Genomic DNA, 20099 nt, shown 5'->3' with positions numbered 1-20099 from the left:
GTACAAGGGATAGACAGTGAGGAGTAATTTCATTAAGATGGGATTCAGATCAGCACAATCCACACAGTTTCCCTTTACGGTCCTAATCTAAGATGTAGCATTTTTTTTAAATTGAGTTCCATTTAAAATATTGAACTTTTAGCCTGACATGAGAGGAATTGAATGCTCATCATGAGCAAATTGGCAGCACTGCTGCTGGTGCAGACCTGGGAGAGTGGGGAGCATAGTCACAGCTCTGCTCCGAAGGGTTCAACTCCCAAGTTCTAATGCTCCCAAAAGGCCTTGGGCACTGAAGGCTTCTTGATCATGTCAGAGATCTGGAGCTTGGATGCAAATAAATGGAACAGAAGTCTGCGCAGTCAAAGAGGCTGCGAGAGTGCTGGTGGCGAATTCATGAACACTCAGTGGCTCTGAAGGAACAATCTTTTCCTTTCTCCTTGCTGTGAGGGGATTAATGGCGACTCTTTGTCTGAAGGCAATTTTATCTAATATTACATGTTCTGTACTGTTACACGAGAGTAAAGGAATCTTGAAATTATCATCCTTCAGATTTGGAACAAATCAATAGATCAGAAACTCAGCAGTGAAAGGTGGGGATACAAAATTAGCTGCCACTAGGGAAACGTCTGTTTAAGAGGATTATGAGACTGGAAAGGCTACAAATATGGGGAAGGATTTGAGACCAGGGTGGTTTCAAGATATTCTAATGTCTCAACATGAGACAGAATAATTGTTGTTGCACAAACAGCCCAGATATTAATGCAGGCAATATGTTGTTGGGAGGAATTGTGAAATGTTTCAAAATTATTTTGTTGAAAGTTTAGTTCTTTTTAACTTGTAAATGAATTAGTAATTTATCTTTAGTAGCAGTCAGTCAAATGGAACCATTTTGATTTGATCTAACTGTGGTAGGCCAGTTATGACGGCTGATGGCCAAAGAGCAATATAAATTAGGTTAAAGGCACCAAATTATGCCTTGGGAAAGGTTAATCTATTTAGGATGCCAATAAATTGAATTAAATGTATATCCCGAGTTCAGCTTGTGACTCTCCTATTCATTTTTTCAATGATTTTACCTTTGGTAATTAACTATTTCCTTTGTGAGAATCAAGATTATTCAGTATAAACAGAATAGGTGCATCATTTTTTCCCCCACTTTAAATAATATCATTCAAAGCAGTTGGCAATTTCCTCTAATTTTGCTATTGTTTTAAATTAGTACAAACAGCCTTCATGATTAAAAGTATTTTTTAGTAAAACTCATGACACATTTGAATCTAAAATTTCTGCTGAATCATAATTCTAGTGTTAGAATTAATTCAAGAAATTGCCTGCAGAGAAATCCCAGCATTTCAAAACTTTCAATCTTCCATGAAAATCCAAATGTGCTGGTACTTACTTTTTCAGGTGTCTTTAAGATTTGTAAACAACTCCCAACATCTCAGTAGAATAGATCAATCATACAAGTGCACCTGGGAATACCTTTAATGAAGAATTGAAGGACACTGAGCAAAATAGAACAAACTTTCTGCACAATTTAATCCATTATGTTTTCTGATCCAGGATTGTATGTCGCTAGAATGCAATAAGAAAATGAATGTTATTTCTGAATAATGATTCAATCATTGATCATTTAAGAAGTATTATTCCAGCATCTATGAAATAATCAACAATACACAAGAGCAAAGCCAATATATTTTTGAATATTGATTGCCTAAATGTGGAGAGAGAGAGAGAAAAAGAAAGCAATCCTTATTGTTCCTGTCTGTTAAAACTACAATCACAAAAAAGGTTATAGAAAAACATCTGTTTTTAAACCCTGAATTATTTTGGGTGTTCAATTTGTACATCCAAATGATGCACTGCCATTCATTACAGAAAACTCAAAATGTGCAATTAAAGCAAAATGCTGTAAATACTCCACAGGTCAGAGAGAAGCTGTGGAAAAAGAAACAATTAACATATCAGATTGATCATTTTCATGATAATTGGTAAACAAATGAAACTGAACTCTGAGAAAGGGAGGTTGTAGATTGGTGCTACAGCTTTTAGGTGAGTTACCTTTTCATTTTTAAATGAAGAGTATAATAAATTTTGTTTAGATTTAAAACCAAATCCTTGAAATTGGGAATGAAAAATATATGCAACCTTCTGTTATTTTCTGGTTTCAGGATCCCAACCTCCTCACCACTGCATATCGTAACTTATCCTATGACGAACTGATCTATGAATTGATGAAACACAAAGAACTTGTTAAAAGGAAGGACAACCAGATTCGGGAACTTGAAGACTACATCGATAACCTCCTTGTACGAGTGATGGAGGAAACTCCCAGCATTCTTAGAGTACCATATGAACCATCTAGAAAAGCTGGAAAGCTTTCAAAAAATAATTGACCCAATTAATATTTTGGAATTCTTAAAATATATTTGTTGCCTTTTGAATCAACTCTGAAAACTTGTATGATCCATAAACTGATAAGGAATTTGTAGAGCAGAGAATCTGCAAAGCTGTTTGTAGTGAATATTGAATATTTGCTCCAAGCAGGGTAGAATCAGTACCACCACTTACATCAATTGGTAATTGGGTTTACATCAAATATAAACATTATTTCATTGTTTTAATTAGTTAATTTCAGCATGTACAGATGAGACAGGATCTATAGTGAATTCACTTGGTTTGATTGGTCACAGGGGAGCCTTTGCCCTGCACAAGTCTCTTGTACTGATCTCACAGATTTATTTTTATATCTAACTATGGAATGTAGTAGCAATATAGTGAACTATTAATCTAAATTGAAGTTAGTCTCATGATGAATTACTAGGCATTTGGGGGTTTGAAGTACTGTTTGCATAACTCTAAGGGGTCTTGCATTCATTTTGGAAAATGTTGGTGTTTGGAAAACAAATTAGATTTTTTTTCTATTACATTATGAAAGCCATTCACTTATTTGAATCTTTTGAAGCTTACTATCAATGCATCAAGTGATGCCAAATCTAATCTCTTTATACTTGTCTAATAATTACCTGTTTGTGCTTTAGGGAACAGTCTGCATTTGTGGAGGTAAGGTAAGTTTAGTGGTTTATATGCAAAAACCATGAAATTTAGCTTGAATGTAGTGAAATTGGACACTATCAAGATCAAAATAGTCCTTGTATATTTTAATCTTTCAGTTTTTTCAAAGCAAAACTGAGCAATTTTTTTTAAGCACGTTTTCACACATTCACCTACATTTGCCAAATTTGCAAATCCAATATTGTCTACTATAATTTTGATCTCCATATTGCCCTGCTATTGGGAACCAGTTGATAGTGGAAATGCAATTGGCATTGTTTGCAAAGCATATTAATCTGAACAGAATGTTGGTTCTATGATGAGATTCTAGTTTAAGTAATATCTTTGGATTAGTGAAAAGTTTGGGTATATATCAGTATAAAAATAACTACAAGTATTATGAAGATGCTCTCCAACCCCAACCCATAAGCATTTATCTCCATCTTGCATTGAATACTGTTCACAGTTCCGCCAATTCTAGCCTAAGATGCATCAACTTTACACAATGGTACATGAGGTTTGGCACAGAAAACAGATCCTTCAATTGTGCAATTGATTGCTTAATATTTAGAAAAGAATACCAAAGGATGATGCTGTAAAATTGGCAAACACAGAGCTTTGTACATATATGTGAAGAGCACAGCTTTGGCACTCTGGAACAAAAGTTATACATGTCATTACCATACATGGGTTTCCTGTGCATGATAAATAGAACCATAAGCCATAATCCAGAAAGTATTGTTTCTACTGTGTCTGAAAATTAATGTTATGAGTTATTCAAAAGACTATTGAAAGTTATGCTAAGAAATGGCTGTCACTTAGCTCTGAGTATCTTCAGATACAGGCTGTATGTTGCATGGAAAGATATTTATCTCCAGTATTCATTCAGAATCATTCTTTGAAAACTACATTACAGAAGTGTTTCAGTAATGGGAAAATTCTAATGTCGTGAGATTATTTGTCCAGCTACATTAGAACAGACCTCAATGATTCAGAGTTGGATAAAGCTGCTTGCTTTGGATAATGATATATACCATTTATTTTCTATGACATCTATGTAAAAGCTGTGTGCCAATATTGCTTTTGCACTTTTGTAAATTTTTGCTCTTTTTTAATGTTTCACAGAAATACCATCTTGATTGTATTTCCTTTATTATTTGACTTTGAAAGGTTTGTTAGATAACTTTAATTTAGAGGCAATCCAATTAAAATATTTAGTGAAAAACATTTTTATTAGCAATTTGTAAATATAAAACATGGTGAGAATTAAATTGCAAACAGGACAAAGTTCTGTGTCTTAAGAAAGAGAATCCTGCTTGCTTTGAACTCCTAGAGGAAGCTGAAGTAATTGCTATGCCATTTGTGGTAGGAGTTCTGTGCAGTACTGAGATAGGCCATATACACAATGGTATTTGAAATTTTGCAGAAAACAGGCCCTTCAGTTGTGCAATAGTTTGCTTCGTCCTTAAGTAATAATGCCAAAATCCTAAAGATGTAACATGTTCAAGCACTGGGTTACATACATTTATATGAAGAACATAGTAATTTATTACCTAGTTTGTTTAGGCTTGACCACATTGAGCTTGTACACTTTGACTTGTAGTCCTGTCACCATGCAGTTTCACAAATTGAAAAGCCAATCATGGCCCATTGTTTTGTAATCTTCTGTTGTGACATTATATTTTGCTTTATATTTTTACATTCTTGTGACTGACATGTTAACTTCAAATGCCAGTTTATACTCTTAGTTGAATAATTTTGTGATGGAAAGTATTCTTGCCTTTATCACTGCTTTTTTTTTTCTTGTGTGGGAAACAGTAAACCAATGGCGATACTTGGCAAAATAATTGTACTGTGTGACTGGAAGAGCTTTATCCACTGGTGCTCAGATGTTTTGCATATTTGTACTTCAGAATGAATAAATAAGCTTTGCTACTACAATGTCTTATTCATACCAGAAGGTCATTTATTTAGTTCGCTGATTAGCTGGTGTGGGAGACTTGAATAGCCTAACACTTAATTTCATTCAAATCCTCACCTGTGTGTGTGTATATAGATATATCTATATATAAACTAGTTTGACAGTGGACACTGATTCTACTTCAGAGTTGAGGGCTTGATAACTGAAGTTATATTTACCCCAATGACTCATCATTGTCAATAAAGTATACAATTTGGTTTTTAAAAAAATCAATGGATAAAGAAAAATGTCCAAATCATTTATTTGAAGTTGGCACTGTAATCACTCCAGTACATTCACTGGGTTTCCTTCTGATGTTCCATTGATTTTTTTTTGGTCAACTGATTAGCATTCACTTCAGTACTGTGGCTAGTGCTTTCACTAAAATTGATGCAACTTCCCTAATCTCTGGATATTAGATCAGTCTTTTGTAAAATTTAGATAAATACTTGCTCTCCAATGAGCAGATATTCTTTGGTGAAGAATTTAAATGGGTGCAGCTGCCGTGTCCCCTCGAACTTCAGCGTTATCCCTGATTGCACTAGAGTTGCGGTGTATAGAAGGAAGCCAACCTGCCTACGACATTCTGAAATGTATCTCAAATTTCTCTTCAGATTTTTTTTTTTAAATATCCATTTGTGTATCTGTTCTGTCCTCCTTTCCAAGTCATTGTGCAGATTTGTGCACAAGGTTTTGTGTCAAGTTTTTAAATAATTTTTAACAAATTTTTGATGCAAAAACAGTTGAAATTGGCTTTCTTCCAATTTTAGGAATCATTCTAATTCATTTTACATTAGTGATAAAATATGGATACTGATAAAGTTGTAAAAACATGAGAATCAAATATAGTGAACGATTTCTGCAGAGACAATAAATTGCTCTGGTGCAAAGTTTATACACATGGCACAAAATTCAAGATTTTCTTCATGTTTTTAAACGTACCACGGCATGACTTACAAGAGGTGAATTTTTTTTATTATTATGAAAATCTATAGGACTTCAGGTTAAATTGTACGAATCCAAGGCAGTTTAAGAGATTGTTAAGCTTTTGGTATACTTCATTTTTGAAATTGATATAAATACTTAAATGCAGTCAGCATGTTTGTATTTTACATTAAATGAATATTCCACATTTGGTATTGTAAGAAAGCTAAATTTGGCTGTGTAGCTTGGTGTGGCATGCATTATATTAAAGAATGTTTAATTACCTTTCAAATTGATTGCATGTTTAGAAATTAGTGGTTTGAAAAGTGATGGTATTAATGGTTTAATGGAAGTATTTGTATAATTGCACTGCAAGGTGTGACAAAGCACATCTTTCATATTAAATTTAATACATTCTGCATTTCTGTACCTACTTGTAAAATATTATTGCTAGAAAGCAAATGCTGCATGTTTCATATGTTCAATAAAATATATTAAATACAAATAGAAATGTTGTCCTTTTTTTTTAAAATCAGGAGACAAAAATCCTGAAAATATATTGCATTTGTTCTCATTAAGAATCCATTAAGGCCCTTTAACACATAATACTATATCAAGATGATTCTAAAATGTTCAACTTTGAATAAATTTTCAGTTTCTGTCCCAAGCTTACAAAGATTGCTTGCATCAAAAAGAACTATACTTGTATTGATAACAATGTTAACCACTTGTGCTAATACTAATGTTTGATTTCTACTTGAAAGTATCACTACATTTTGGATCAATTAAATATACTGTATGAGAAATTTCTCCTTTTAAAATCTGTGCAGCACTGAACTGTATGGGATACTCTAGCTAGCTTTGAGTTTGCCTTTAGTGTAATAAAATTGCTTTGAATATTGTTTTAAACTTTGTAAGCCAGATGAAGACCAGATTCTGCTCAAGTCCACAAAATTTGCAGATTCTAGAAAATGCAAAAGACTAAATGCATTAAAAATGTTGCATGATCTGGGCAGAGAAGAATTTCAAAATCAGCAAGTATTGTAATCCTATGCATTTTATTGGTGTTAACTGTAGGAATATATTCATTGATTTTAGTGGTCATCTATTTGCACTGAATTAATTACTCAGGAAGTTTTAATGAACTGGGATTACTTTGTAATTATGACAAATCTTGACTATATGCCATTATATTTTCCTTTGAAATGGAGAAGTGAAACTAAAGACCATCAATAAAAGTTAGGTGTCAAGAAATGGACATGAAACTATGAAAATACTTAGTAATTTTAGTGGAATTTACCAATAAAGGTTATATTTGATCCACTGAAGGAAAGTAGCCCTGACATATTTAAAATATTTATTTATTTACATAGCATTCGATGTTAGACTGGTAAACTAGGAGAGTTCAGTGTCCTTCTGTTTAATGGAATCTCATCATGTTATAATTTCCCAGTGCAATTTTATATTTCATTTCAGCTCCATCCTTTGTAAGATTAACATCGAATTGTGGGAGAAGATGGTGTCTCTATCCAAATTGGACTAAAATGTGACTGAACTGAAAATGTGCTCCCATTAACTCAATTCATAAAAAAATTCTAAAAGTGCCAACTTTATCTACGTGTTCAGCTCCAGATAAAAGTGTAAATTATCTCGTCTAATATTAAATTGTCGTTGGTAGTATGCAACTTATCTAACAGAGTACTGAAGAGAGCCCAAGGCAGTTGTGGTTTCTTAGCAGGACAACAATCTCTTACTCCATCACAAGTCCCGGTTAAGTATTTCTGGAGAAGAGCTCACTTCCCTTCAATAGTATAGAAATGGTTGATAGCTAAGTTTTGAGGGGTAAATATTGCCAGTCTCTTGTCCATCCATCCACTTTGATGCAATAGTCAAGAAAGTGCACGACTACTGCCTCTTTTTCATTGGAAGCCTGGAGAAGTTTGGTATGTCAATGGCATCCATTAACAACTCTGAGGTGCACAATTGAAAGCATTGGATCAGGGTGCATCAATGTGTTGTACAGGAACTGCTCTGCCCAAGATTGCAGGAAATTAGAGACTATGAACATGGCTCAGTCCAACCTGTGTACACACAAACATGCACATACACACACCCCTCTACCTCTTTCCCTCCATCTATATAATCCCTGCGGTTTTGGAAAAGCAGCCATCATAGTAAAAGACTCATCCCACCTTGGCGAAACTCTCTGGAGGACATGCACCAGATTCAAGGACAAATTATTTCCTGTTATCAGACTCCTGAAAGTACCCTAAAATAGTGAAGTTTTACCTTTTTAAAAAATGTTGAGATACAGTCAATAACAGGCCCATCTGGCTTATCAGGCCTTGTTGCCCAAATACACAAATTAACCTACAAAACCTGTACATTTTGGAAGGTGGGAGGAAACTGGAGCAGGTCAGACAGAGAACTTACAGACAGGCAGGATTCAAGCCCATGTCACTGGCACTGTAATAGCATCATGTCGACTGAACCACCCTTTACCATCTGATCTTTTCCTGCAACTCAACTTTGTACTCTTGTACTGTGTCCTCTTTGTAACATGTATGAGATGTCTACTGGTCTACTCGCAAAACAACTTGTCACTGCATTTTACATTCATGTGACTAACTTTAACACGAGTAAATGAAAAGCAAAAAGAAAAGCTTGAAAATCTGAAACACAATCTCCTTGCCCATTTCCCATTTTATCAGGCCTCTCCATAGCACAGATAGTGCCTTTTGTTTTATCCATTCTTTTGTGCGACTTGAAAAGGGTCTCTTCCTTTTCCCCGGTTCTGACACAAGGTCTTTAACTTGAGAAAGACAATAACTGCAGATGTTGGAATCGTGAGTGAACAAAGTCAAAACGTGTTGAGTGTTACCGGTGTTTTTAATCAGATCTGTCCGGCTTGCCAGGGTATAAGAGGTGATTTAAAGGCAACATTTGTTCAGAGGCAATGTGCTCTCTGAACATCCAAAAAGAGTAAGGTGTCAAATAGCAAAATAAAATATAATTGTAATCGAGTTTCCCGTTAATTTAGTGGCATTAAGCAGGCTAATCCGTCCCAATTTAACCAAACTAGCACTAAAGTTTGCGAATTCCACTTTGCATGTGTGCTTGTTTTATTTTTTTTAAATACGCTTGCGAGAAGTCACTTGCCTTGTCCCCCCCCACCCCAAAAGGATTGTTTTCTTTTAAAGTTTTATAAATATAATTATTGAAACCATATATGAAACATCCATCCCTAACAAATAGAATAAAACACTAAAGTCTGCAGACACCGTGATAGAAGTAAAAACACAATGCTGTAGAAACTCACCGGGTCAAACATGGTACCTGATGTAGCAAAGATAAAGATACATAACCAACGTTTCTGGCTTGCGCCCTTTATTAAGGTATGAACAAAATGTAACGTTTATATGTTACATAAAATACACTGACCTGCTGAGTTTCTCCAGCGTTGTTTTACTTATACAGTATCTCTGATTAGGTGTGTGTTTATTTTCAATTATTTGAAATCATGTGACAGTCAAGCTGCTAAGGGTGAAAATAAATGCTTTTCATAATCAACCCATTTTAGACTTTATTGGTCAAACTGCGCCTTTAACTACAAGATTTATTTAAGTACATTGTTTGCATTAGTTATGAGATTCGTTTCTTTTTGCAGTGTAATCAAGTGAAACATTCAGGTTAGTGCAAAGGAATGTTCTTCTCGTTTTCTCCACGTCGACCTTCCCAATACTTTTCACATACATTCTCCATTGAGCCCACAATGGGCACTCGGGTTCTTGGGATGGTCGTTGTTAAAATATAGCAGCCGGGTAGAGTTTGGGAATGATCATTTGAAAGAATTCTACACATGATACCAAATTCCTAATCTAATCAAAGTTGCTTTGGTGAACAGCGAAGTGAACCAAGATGATTTTGTAACTATGCCATTGGGTTGCAAGGTACTCAATGATCCACTCCCCTGGCCTAACCAGTATCCTGACCTTTAGCGCACACTGCTCTTCGAAGACTTGAGGCATTTATTGTTCCCAGTCTACAAAGGTTGGCTGCCGGTTCTGCTCCCTTTGATTAGTTGCTACAATTGGTGGATGAAAGAAGAAAATGCTTTCCAATGGCCCAGCACTTGTCCCAGTTAGACGTTAACCAAATGTATCAATTTGCTCACGCTTCATTAACCCAATGGTATGTCTATCGCAAATGAACTAGTGTCTAATTTAGGTTTCCATCATTTGATATTAATGTTCAACAAGGTCACGTCCTAAATCAAAAGACTCAAATATTTAATAGTGAACAGCTGGCTCTGTGAAACAATTTTAGGAAACTATGCCCGGTGCTTTGTTCTTTGCTCGGGTCTTTTGATGTCAATGCGCGGGTTGATCATTACATCGCATTCATGTCGGAAAGGAACGTTTTTGAAAGAACTATGTGTAGTATCTCCCAAAATGAATGTAATTCGAATTTAACAGAAGGAATGGATTTCAAGAATTGTGCCATTGTTTTGACGTGGTTCTTTGCTGCTCGGCGCGAATAATGGTCGGGAAACACAAGACCTGAAGATGTTGGTTAGTTAGCTCTCCCCATGAGTGCTCCTTCCAGCTTCTCTGGACGAAAATGATAGCTGGAGCACGGTAATAACGGGAGTGTTGTAGTTATTTAGGCGTTTTCCTGTGTGTTGGTCTTTTTAAATGCCCATTAATCTTCAGTGAAGGTGTAGCCCATCTCACAGAGTGAGATTTTTTTTCTGTCACACGCGATCCCACCAGACTTTAGATTATACCTGTGATGTGTTGCTATTTACAAGTAATCCGTTAACGCAAGATTATCAACATAGCTCACCTCGTTCTTAGTTTAGGTTTCAGCCCTTTTCTTATATATTAAATCCCATCGCTGTCTTTTTTTGTTAAGACTCCCTGGCTCCCGCGGTTCAAAGAAACAAATCTCACCTGCAGCAGGTACGCTATCAAGTGCTTCTCCTCCTGCCCGCTACCATCTGAACGAGATTTAAATAAAATTCTGTGAAGGGGTAAATGCTTGATAAATTAATGATAATCCATTCACCTTTGGGTAGATATTCTTGCCTTATTTTCTATCCATTTACCTACTGCTAGAACATATGGCCCCTTAGACACATGAAAAAAAATACTGCCTGCAATTTGTAACATCATCAAAGCAGTGTCATTGAACGAAAAATCGTGCAACTTAATCCTAGACTCCACAAAGAGGATCTTCGCCCAGCGACACCTTAAATTTCTGTAAACATGCACTTATTTAGAGGTCGGGTGGCAAACGCGTGTCACTTTCACCTGAAGCGTGCAGAATGGAATGAAATGAAATTCGGCTAATCTGGATCGGAATAAAAGCGGATCGATCCCCGCGTGGCAGCGGGGAGTGATCATTTGAAACGCTTGGAGAGGGAAGTTCAGCAGATGGAATAAAGGTGTTCGGTGCAGGAAAGCGAGCAGAAGCAGATGCACAGAAGCCCCCGGCAGCCGCCAGCTGCTCCCTCCATTCGAATCTTCGCGTTGGACAAAGTTTCCCTCTTTTGCGGGGGTGGGGGGTGGGGGGGGGGAAGTAAACTAATCTTGATTGCCGGGGAAATTGAAAATGCCCAAAGAAATCAGATGTCAGACGTGGCACGCGCGAGGCTCATGTCGCTCCCATTGTCTCCATTCTTAGCTGACACGCGTCTCAAAAGAACCTGACAAAGAGCAGGTGACAAGGAAACAACAGAGACAGAGCTGGGCGAGAAACCTTGGCTGGCCAAATGTTGGCTTCAGTGATCCCTGGCGCAGGTTGCCTTTGCACAGGCGTGCGCCGCTTTTAAATATTTAAAGTCAACTCTTCCCAGGGTGTTGCTGCCTGTCACCACCGCATTCTCGTAACTCTGCTCTTTCAACCCACCCATTGGTCTTTGGCTCGATGGAGTTGGGGAGCGGCTCCAATCCGAAGTACTCGAGCGGGGTGGCAAGAGCTCAGTTTTTAAAAAGGAGTTATTGACCTGCCGCAGAACTTTTTTTAAAACAAAAGATTCTGGCGTCTCCGCCGCTTGCAAGAACAATCAGTGCAGCTAACTGGGGATTTGCCGCAGGCTCTGATCTGGCCAATAGGTCTGTGCACCGCTTAAACAGCAGCCAGCGTCTGGTTGCAACAGATGCGCCCATTTTCATGTAACCCCACTCTGGAGGAGGGGGGGGGGGGGCGCACAACAAAATGTGATCTCTTTTCACTGGAAGCTTGCTCGTCTTTTGTCTGCCGGACACAACAGCAGGTTGAACTTGATATACTTGAAAAGTAAAGGGTGGTGACATGGGAAGGGGTCTGGTTCGGGCGCCGTCCAGTAATGAAAGAACTGGAACATTCAAGTTCTGGTCAAAACTACAGTCACCACCAGAGATGCAGTATTGCAACAATAACCGAATCACGCGGGAATATTGCCCCCAAGAACGATTAGGATTTATTATACTGATACAATCCTTCGGGGTCTTTTTAAAAAATATATAATTAGTCAGTGTATCAGTATGATAATGCTTTAAACTGTCATGGGGAAGATGAAAATGTTGGCATAATTGTTTCCTTCTCATTGAACAATACAGCCATTAGGGCATAGGTTTAAGGCGAGAGTGGGGAGGGGAGAGATTTAAAAGAACACCTTTGTTCACCCAGAGGGTGGGTATATGGAAGGAGCTGTCAGAGGAAGAGGGGACAATTGAAATGTTTAGTTGGGGTAGGTAGGGCCCTCACCTGTGCTATTTCTGAGCATTTTCAATTTCCACAAAGAGTTTTACAAAAAAGGAACAATCGTGTCCAGTGAAAAAGACTCCAGTGCGGGGAGAATCGGACTGCTGCTGAGGGCTCCTCAGGCATCTGTTTCTGCTCATGAAGCACCTTTGTTCAACAGCTCCACTGAAGAATCAACACAGGCGCAAGAGGGTCTTGGACTTTGATTCTTCAGTAGAGTGCAGTACACAAAGGTGCTGGAGAACTTCAGCAAGTCATGTAGCATCCATAGAGAGCACAAGGCTGTCGACGTTTTGGGCCCGAGCCCTCCTTCAGCACTGCCAAAAATCAGGCAGATGCCCAAAAGTGAAGTGGATGGCCAATTCTGCACCACATTGCCACACTAAAATGCCTGTCCATGGCCTAATGTATGGCCAAGTCAATGCCACTCATGAATTGAAGGAACAATAGTCCATCTCCCATTCTCTGTCTTTCCCTTATCCCCATGTCTCACTTAATCACTTCCTACCAGAGAGCTATCTTTGTTAGTCCTCGGCCCTCTCCGCATCATTTCTTGTCTTTTTTTTCCCCCTCATCGTTCCCTCCCACCTGTTAGCATGTGCTCTTCCCCTCCACCTCCCAACTTTTTATTATTTGGCAATCTGGCTGATTTTGAGCACTGCTTTGGCCCTCGACTGCCTTGTGCTTTCTATGGAGGCTGTGTGACCTGCAAAGTTTCTCCAGCACCTTTGTGTACAGCAATAAACCCCAGCATCTGCAGACTTCTTTCCACTTTCCTGCCTGACTTCCCTCCTCCCCAGTCAATGGACAATTATCACTTGCAGATCACAAATCACTGAAAAAATAGTTTCTCTGGCATGTTCAAGGTTGTGTCATAAATGTCTATGAACCTCATATTGCCTGTTTACTTTTATTAATAATCTTCAGTTTGGCTCCCCTAGTTACTCACCAAGCTGCAATGTGAAGCATATGCTCCTTACCATGTCAGAACTGTTCATGATTGTGATATAGAGTAGAAGTTTTATAGCATAGAAACAGGTCTATTAGCCTTATTTGTCCATACTAACCAAGTTATCCACCCAAGCGAGCCCCATTTGCATGCAATCAACCTATATCCCTCTAAACCTCACCTACCCGTGCACCTGCCCAAATATCTTTTGAAAAATACAATTGTAATCATCTTCACCACTTCCTCTGGCAGTTTGTTCCTTATACCCACTGCTCTGTGTGGAAAAAATGGTGCCCTAAGATCCCTTTTTAAATCTTTTTCCTCTCAACTAAAATCTATGCCCTTTAGTTTTTCATCTCCCTACCCTGGGAAACAGATGATGATTGTCTGTTCCCTCATTATTTTGTAAAGCTCTATGAGATCCCACCTGTTCAGCCCCCATATACTCCAGGGAGAAAAGTTGCAGCCTCTCCTTATAATTCAATGTAACATTCTTATTGACATTGAACTCCATCACATCTTCTCTCTAAGGAGAACAGCCCCATTTTCTCAGTCTAATTGGCATCTCTCTTCCCTGATTCTCGATGAAGTTTCTTGCACTTCTCTCCTACACACTATAACCCAGACTTCCAGACTTGACTTTGTACATTCAGTGCAACACGAGAGGATGAGTTGTGCTTGTGCATGCAACAACCTGCTCTCTACTTGTGGCTGTGGACATTGCTTCCATTAATAAGTATCAAAATTGTTAAAGTTCACAAGCTATAGGAGCAGTACCAGCCCATTGGCCCATCGAGTCTGCTCTGCCATTCTAATCTTGAGTCGATCCATCCTACCACTCATCCCACTCCCTGGCTTTCTCCCCATAACCCTTGATGCCCCAATTAATGAAATACCTGACAATCTCTGCCTTAAATACACCCAACAAACTCGCTTCCACAGCTGCCTGTGGCAACAAGTTCCATAGGCTCACAACCCTCTGACTAAGGAAATTTTTCTGCATCTCGGTTTTAAATTGACACCCTTTTATCCCGAAGTTGTCCGAGAATCCCCTACTATCAGAAACATCCTTGGCACATCTACTCTGCCCTGGCCTTTCAGCATGTGAAATGCCTCTATGAGGTCTCCCCTCATCCTTCTCCAATGAGTCCTGTCTAGCAGCCGACAATTGTTTCTCATAAGCTTATCCTTTCATTCCTGGTATTATTCTAGTAAACCTTCTCTGAACCATCTCCAACGCCAGGACAGCTTTACTCAAATAAAGCACCCATAGCACAGTACTCCATAAGGTCTCATGGATGCTTTATAGAGTCTCAACATTATATCTCTGCTCTTATACACTATTCCTCTAGAAATAAATGCCAGCATTGCATTTGCCTTCTTCAGCACCATCTCAACCTGGAGGTCACCCTTTAGAATATCCTGCATGAGGACTCACAAGTCCCTTTGCACCTAGGAATTTTGAATTTTCTCCCCATCCAAATAATAGTCGGCCCATCTATTTCTTCGAACAAAGTGCATGACCGAACACTTTCCAGCATTGTATTTCACCTGCCATCTCTTTGCCCCGTTCTCTTTGTTTATTCAAATCTCTCTGCAGCCTTTCAGTATCCTCTGCACCACCCGCCCTACCACCTATTTTGGTATTATCTGCAAATTTAGACACAAAGCCATCTATTCCATAATCCAAATCATTATTTACAATGGAAAAAGAATTGGCCCCAATACTGACCCCTGCAGAACTGCACTGGTAACCGGTAGCCAACCAGAATAGGATATCTTTATTCCTACTCTCAGTTTCCTGCCGGTCAGCCAAATACTATACCCATGCTGGTATCCTTCCAGTAATTCCATGGGCTCTCATCTAGTTTAGCAGCCTGATGTGTGGCACCTTGTCAAAAGCCTTTTGAAAGCACAATATCCACTGCATCTCCTGTCTGTCCTACTCGTGACCTCTTCAAAAAATTGCACTAGATTTATCAGACATGATTTTCCTTCATGTAAACCAGGGGTGTCAAACTCAAATTCACAGAGGGCCAAAATTAAAAACTTGGACTAAGTCGTGGGCCAAACTAAATATTTATTGAAAATTCTCAACATCTGCATGTTTTCTCTTCTTTCAACATATGTAATGTTAAACTTTTTCTTATTAAAATAAATGTTTAATAATAGTTTTGGTTAAACTCTTTCCAGAAAAAGCATTAACAAATCAGAAATAAAATATTCATATATCTGATTTGTATTGTATTTTACAAGAAACTGAAAGTAAAAAAGATTGGGATAAAGATAAGTTGAAATGGGAAAAAGATTTAGGTTTTACAATAGCTGAAGAAGCCTGGATGGAAATTTGCCAGAATAGTATTCGGAAATTGACTAATGCTAGATTAGCGATGATTAATTATAATTTTATACATCAGTTATATTTAACACCGGAGAAACTAAAAAAGCAAATTTGGCCTTAGTAAGTCGGATTGCTGTTTTCGTTGTGCCCAGATGGCTAATACTTTTTTGCACACTGTCTGGCTTTGTGATCAATTGCAACAGTTTTGGAAAGGTATTCAATCTATACTTAATAGTTTATATAATATCTGTCTTGTATTAGATCCTGATATATTTTTATTAGGGAATATGCAATCACTAATTGATTTAGGTTTAGAGGATTATCAGATTTCCTTTATCTATTTAGCTTTAGCTGTGGCCAAGAAATGTATAGCACTTACTTGGAAAGACAGAAATATATTAACTTTAGATAGGTGGCATTTGGAGATGAAATCCTGTTTGACTATGGAAAGGATATCTTTTTCAATTCAGGATAGGGTGTCTTTTTATAGGTTGAAGTGGACTCCGTTTGCTAAATATATGCATTTAAGTTTGCTTTAAATATGTTTTTAAGTGTGATATTTTAGTATTGATAACTTTTTTTTGTTAGTATCTTTACTTGTTATGTTTTATCTTTTTTTTGTAAGTGGGCTTTTTTTTTCTTATATATAATATTGTTCACTTTATTAACTCTTCACTCTTTATTTTGGGGGGGTTAGACTAATTTTAAGTTAGGTTATTAATGTTGTGTAATAATTATTGGGGGGGTTAGTTTATTTAGTTTACCGATGTGGTACTGTAATTTTATTATCTTACTTTTATTCTTTTTAAATGTAATCTTCTATTTTATTCATGTTATAAAATCTTAAATAAAGTTTTTAAAAAAAAGAAATAAAATATTCAATAAATAATATTTCTCTATAGCCTTTAAGCTCCTTTTAAATATATTTTGTTTTCACAAGCCAACAAGTCAAAAAAATAACAACTTGCTTCAATGACAAACAGGTTTGTCTTTTAAAATGATGAACATATAGTCTGCCTCCCACCTGTCTTGAAAGGTCCTGTTTTCTGTCTTTCATTTGGCCATTTTTCGTAAGGGGTTTATTACATGTGAGATAGGCGACAGGTTGCAGATGCTAACGAAAGTAAAGAGAGGAGGTGGGGGCGATTAGTGGGCTGACGGGCCGGCGCCAACGCATTTGCAAAGCATTCTGGGATTTGTAGTATTAGCTGTGCATGCGCTATACTGGCGCGGCAGCCAGCGGGCCAGCTCCAATACATATTTGATATGATCTTGCGGGCCAAATATAATTATATCACGGGCCAAATTTGGCCCGCGGGCCTGAGTTTGACATGTGTGACCTAAACCATGCTTACTTGGGCCTTTTCATGTACTTCCATAACCTCATCCTTGACAATCGACTGCAAAATCATTACCTATGCATTCACAATCTTGACAGCTACATCTTTCAGAACCAGAGGGCACACTCCATCTCATCCGCAAAATTTTTCAACCCTTAGACTATTTAGCTTCCCAAGTACCTTCTCTCTCATGATCTTGACTGCACTCACTTCTCTTCTGAGAGATCCATGAGAGTCTATTCTATTAATGTCTTCCACGGTGAAGACTGATTGAAAATATTTATTATTCACACAATGCAGTTTGCAACATTGCCACAATTCCCATTTTCCCTTTTATTAACCATTTTACAGTTCTTTGGCATTTTTGGCACTGCGTTCTTTCTAACTGCTAGCTTTTAAGATCGTTGTAATGTGTTTAGTGTTATTTTTGTTTTGATGTGAAATGGTTTCAGCTGGTGCTTCAAAGGAACAGTTCAAGCTTGAGGAAAGAGCGATGGGGGTGAAATCATTTAACTAACAATTAAATGTTATCTCAAGAGCTGGGGTTATTAGAATTTCAATGAATGAAGCAAGGTGAACCAAATGGCTTTCCTCGACTGTAACCATCTCAACACATTAAAAAGTGGTAGCAAATTATAGTCAAAGCCACACTTGCCCATAGAGTGCACTGATGGCAAACTTTGTGAGGCTCCGCATGAAGTGCCATGTCCTGCACACTATACATTTTATATAAATAATGTGTTCCTGAGCAATTTACTGTGCCTCCACCAGCATTGTCTCCGCTCCATCCTCAACATCCATTGGAGCTCTTACACCCCTAACGTCGAAGTACTCGAGATGGCAGAGGTCGACAGCATCGAGTCCACGCTGCTGAAGATCCAGCTGCGCTGGATGGGTCACGTCTCCAGAATGGAGGACCATCGCCTTCCCAAGATCGTGTTATATGGCGAGCTCTCCACTGGCCACCGTGACAGAGGTGCACCAAAGAAAAGGTACAAGGACTGCCTAAAGAAATCTCTTGGTGCCTGCCACATTGACCACCGCCAGTGGGCTGATAACGCCTCAAACCGTGCATCTTGGCGCCTCACAGTTTGGCGGGCAGCAACCTCCTTTGAAGAAGACCGCAGAGCCCACCTCACTGACAAAAGGCAAAGGAGGAAAAACCCAACACCCAACCCCAACCAACCAATTTTCCCCTGCAACCGCTGCAACCGTGTCTGCCTGTCCCGCATCGGACTTGTCAGCCACAAATGAGCCTGCAGCTGACGTGGACTTTTTACCCCCTCCATAAATCTTCGTCCGCGAAGCCAAGCCAAAGAAAAAACTGTGCCTCCTTCAGTGTTTCACTGCATCAAACACTGCAGACTCAGGCAAGTCCAATCAATGCACACAGAGAAAGGAGGGAAGAAAAACACATTTGGAATATGTTTTTACAACCCCTCTTGCAATGTCCTGAGGCACTTTACAACAACTTTAAAAAAAATATTTTGAGTAGCCTTCTTCGGCTGTCGCTAGGGATTAGGTGTAATCCATCCAGATCTTGAGAGTTCTGAATTGGCTTCTGTGGGAACCTTAGATTTTTCCAGAGATAGGCATGCTGCAGTGGGCAACACAGGTGATGGGAAGTTTATGAGATGGTCCACTCCTTCAAACAATTATGCAGGACCTCTGTGTGCATCTGATCGTGCTTTAAATGCTCCTTCCTCACTTTGAGCCACGTTGGGCCAGTGATTCCAGGAGTCAGTGATACAAAGACATGTGGTCAATTTGCTCACAGCAGGCTTCAATTAACCAGATGACCAGATAATCTGTTTTAAGGAGGAACATGCAAAACGCAACTTCTGCTCTGTCAGAAGAATGTAGTTTGGAATCTACCAATGCCTCCACCATCTCAACAGCTAGTTCAGATGCTATTGGGTAGATTTTCTATCTATCTATCTATTTATTCAATTATTTTATACAGTCTGTCACCCTTGGATCAGTGACACTAGTTTATTACAGCAAGAGACTGTAATTATTTTATTCTGAAAAAAAATCTAACTTTTAAAAAATTTAATCTTCATATTTTAGAAATTAAATGGTCACAAGTATATTTGCAATCGTCTTTATAAGTGATATTAATTCCTGAAATTAAATTAACATCCAGTAACATCCTGAAACCTTGTACATTGAGAATTGTATAGCAATCATTTTCTCTAGACACTGTATGATGATAGCCATTTAAAGTATCAAACCAATGAAACTTCTATAATACTTTGATCATTATAATTTTCCCATGGTATTTGGAAAGTAAAATGCAAGGCTTTAACACACGGAGTAGGAATTGCTGTACAAAATGTTACCAGAAAGGAATGTTCTAACATACAACAGTTTTTGTTCAGTGTGTTCCTGTGTCTGTCACACCTCTAATAATGTATTTGATAAGTAAAGTGTGTAACTGATTTCGCTCAGATTTCATACACAAAAAAAAAGTGATTAATCACAATGGGCGAGGGAAGGGGAATACACCATTCAGGGGTAGATACCTACACTTCCATTGAGAAGCTGATTAAACACAGCTGTGCAATTTTAAATCATGTACATCTGAGATGGTGGGTAGGCGCTCCTAATTTTTCAAGTATCAGCACTCGGATTAAAAATCCTGAAACTTGACCATATTCATTGTCTGTTCAGACCAGTTTTCACTGCATAAACAAAAAGAGTATTGTGCCTGCAGCAGGTAGTGAAAATCATTTTGATGTTGGTGGAAATGGGTGGAAAATGTTGCATAATGCAGTAGTGAAC

General features: G+C 38.2%; 1 protein-coding gene across 1 annotated transcript in view; it reads left to right on the top strand.

Annotated features, from left to right (window-relative positions):
* LOC138744227 (rab11 family-interacting protein 2) overlaps positions 1-4995 on the top strand; it is a 59631-nt gene extending 54636 nt beyond the window's left edge. Inside the window, exon 5 of the mRNA XM_069900050.1 lies at positions 2172-4995. Within this exon, the coding sequence (XP_069756151.1) occupies positions 2172-2396 (225 nt within the window). The 3' untranslated portion in view covers positions 2397-4995. The remainder of the gene's footprint in view (positions 1-2171) is intronic.
* Positions 4996-20099: the final 15104 nt, after the last annotated feature.

Source organism: Narcine bancroftii, chromosome 10, assembly GCF_036971445.1.
Source record: "Narcine bancroftii isolate sNarBan1 chromosome 10, sNarBan1.hap1, whole genome shotgun sequence".
NCBI lineage: Eukaryota > Metazoa > Chordata > Chondrichthyes > Torpediniformes > Narcinidae > Narcine > Narcine bancroftii.
The sequence above is the reverse complement of the archived record's forward strand: the minus strand, read 5'-3'. Positions and strand labels throughout refer to the sequence as shown.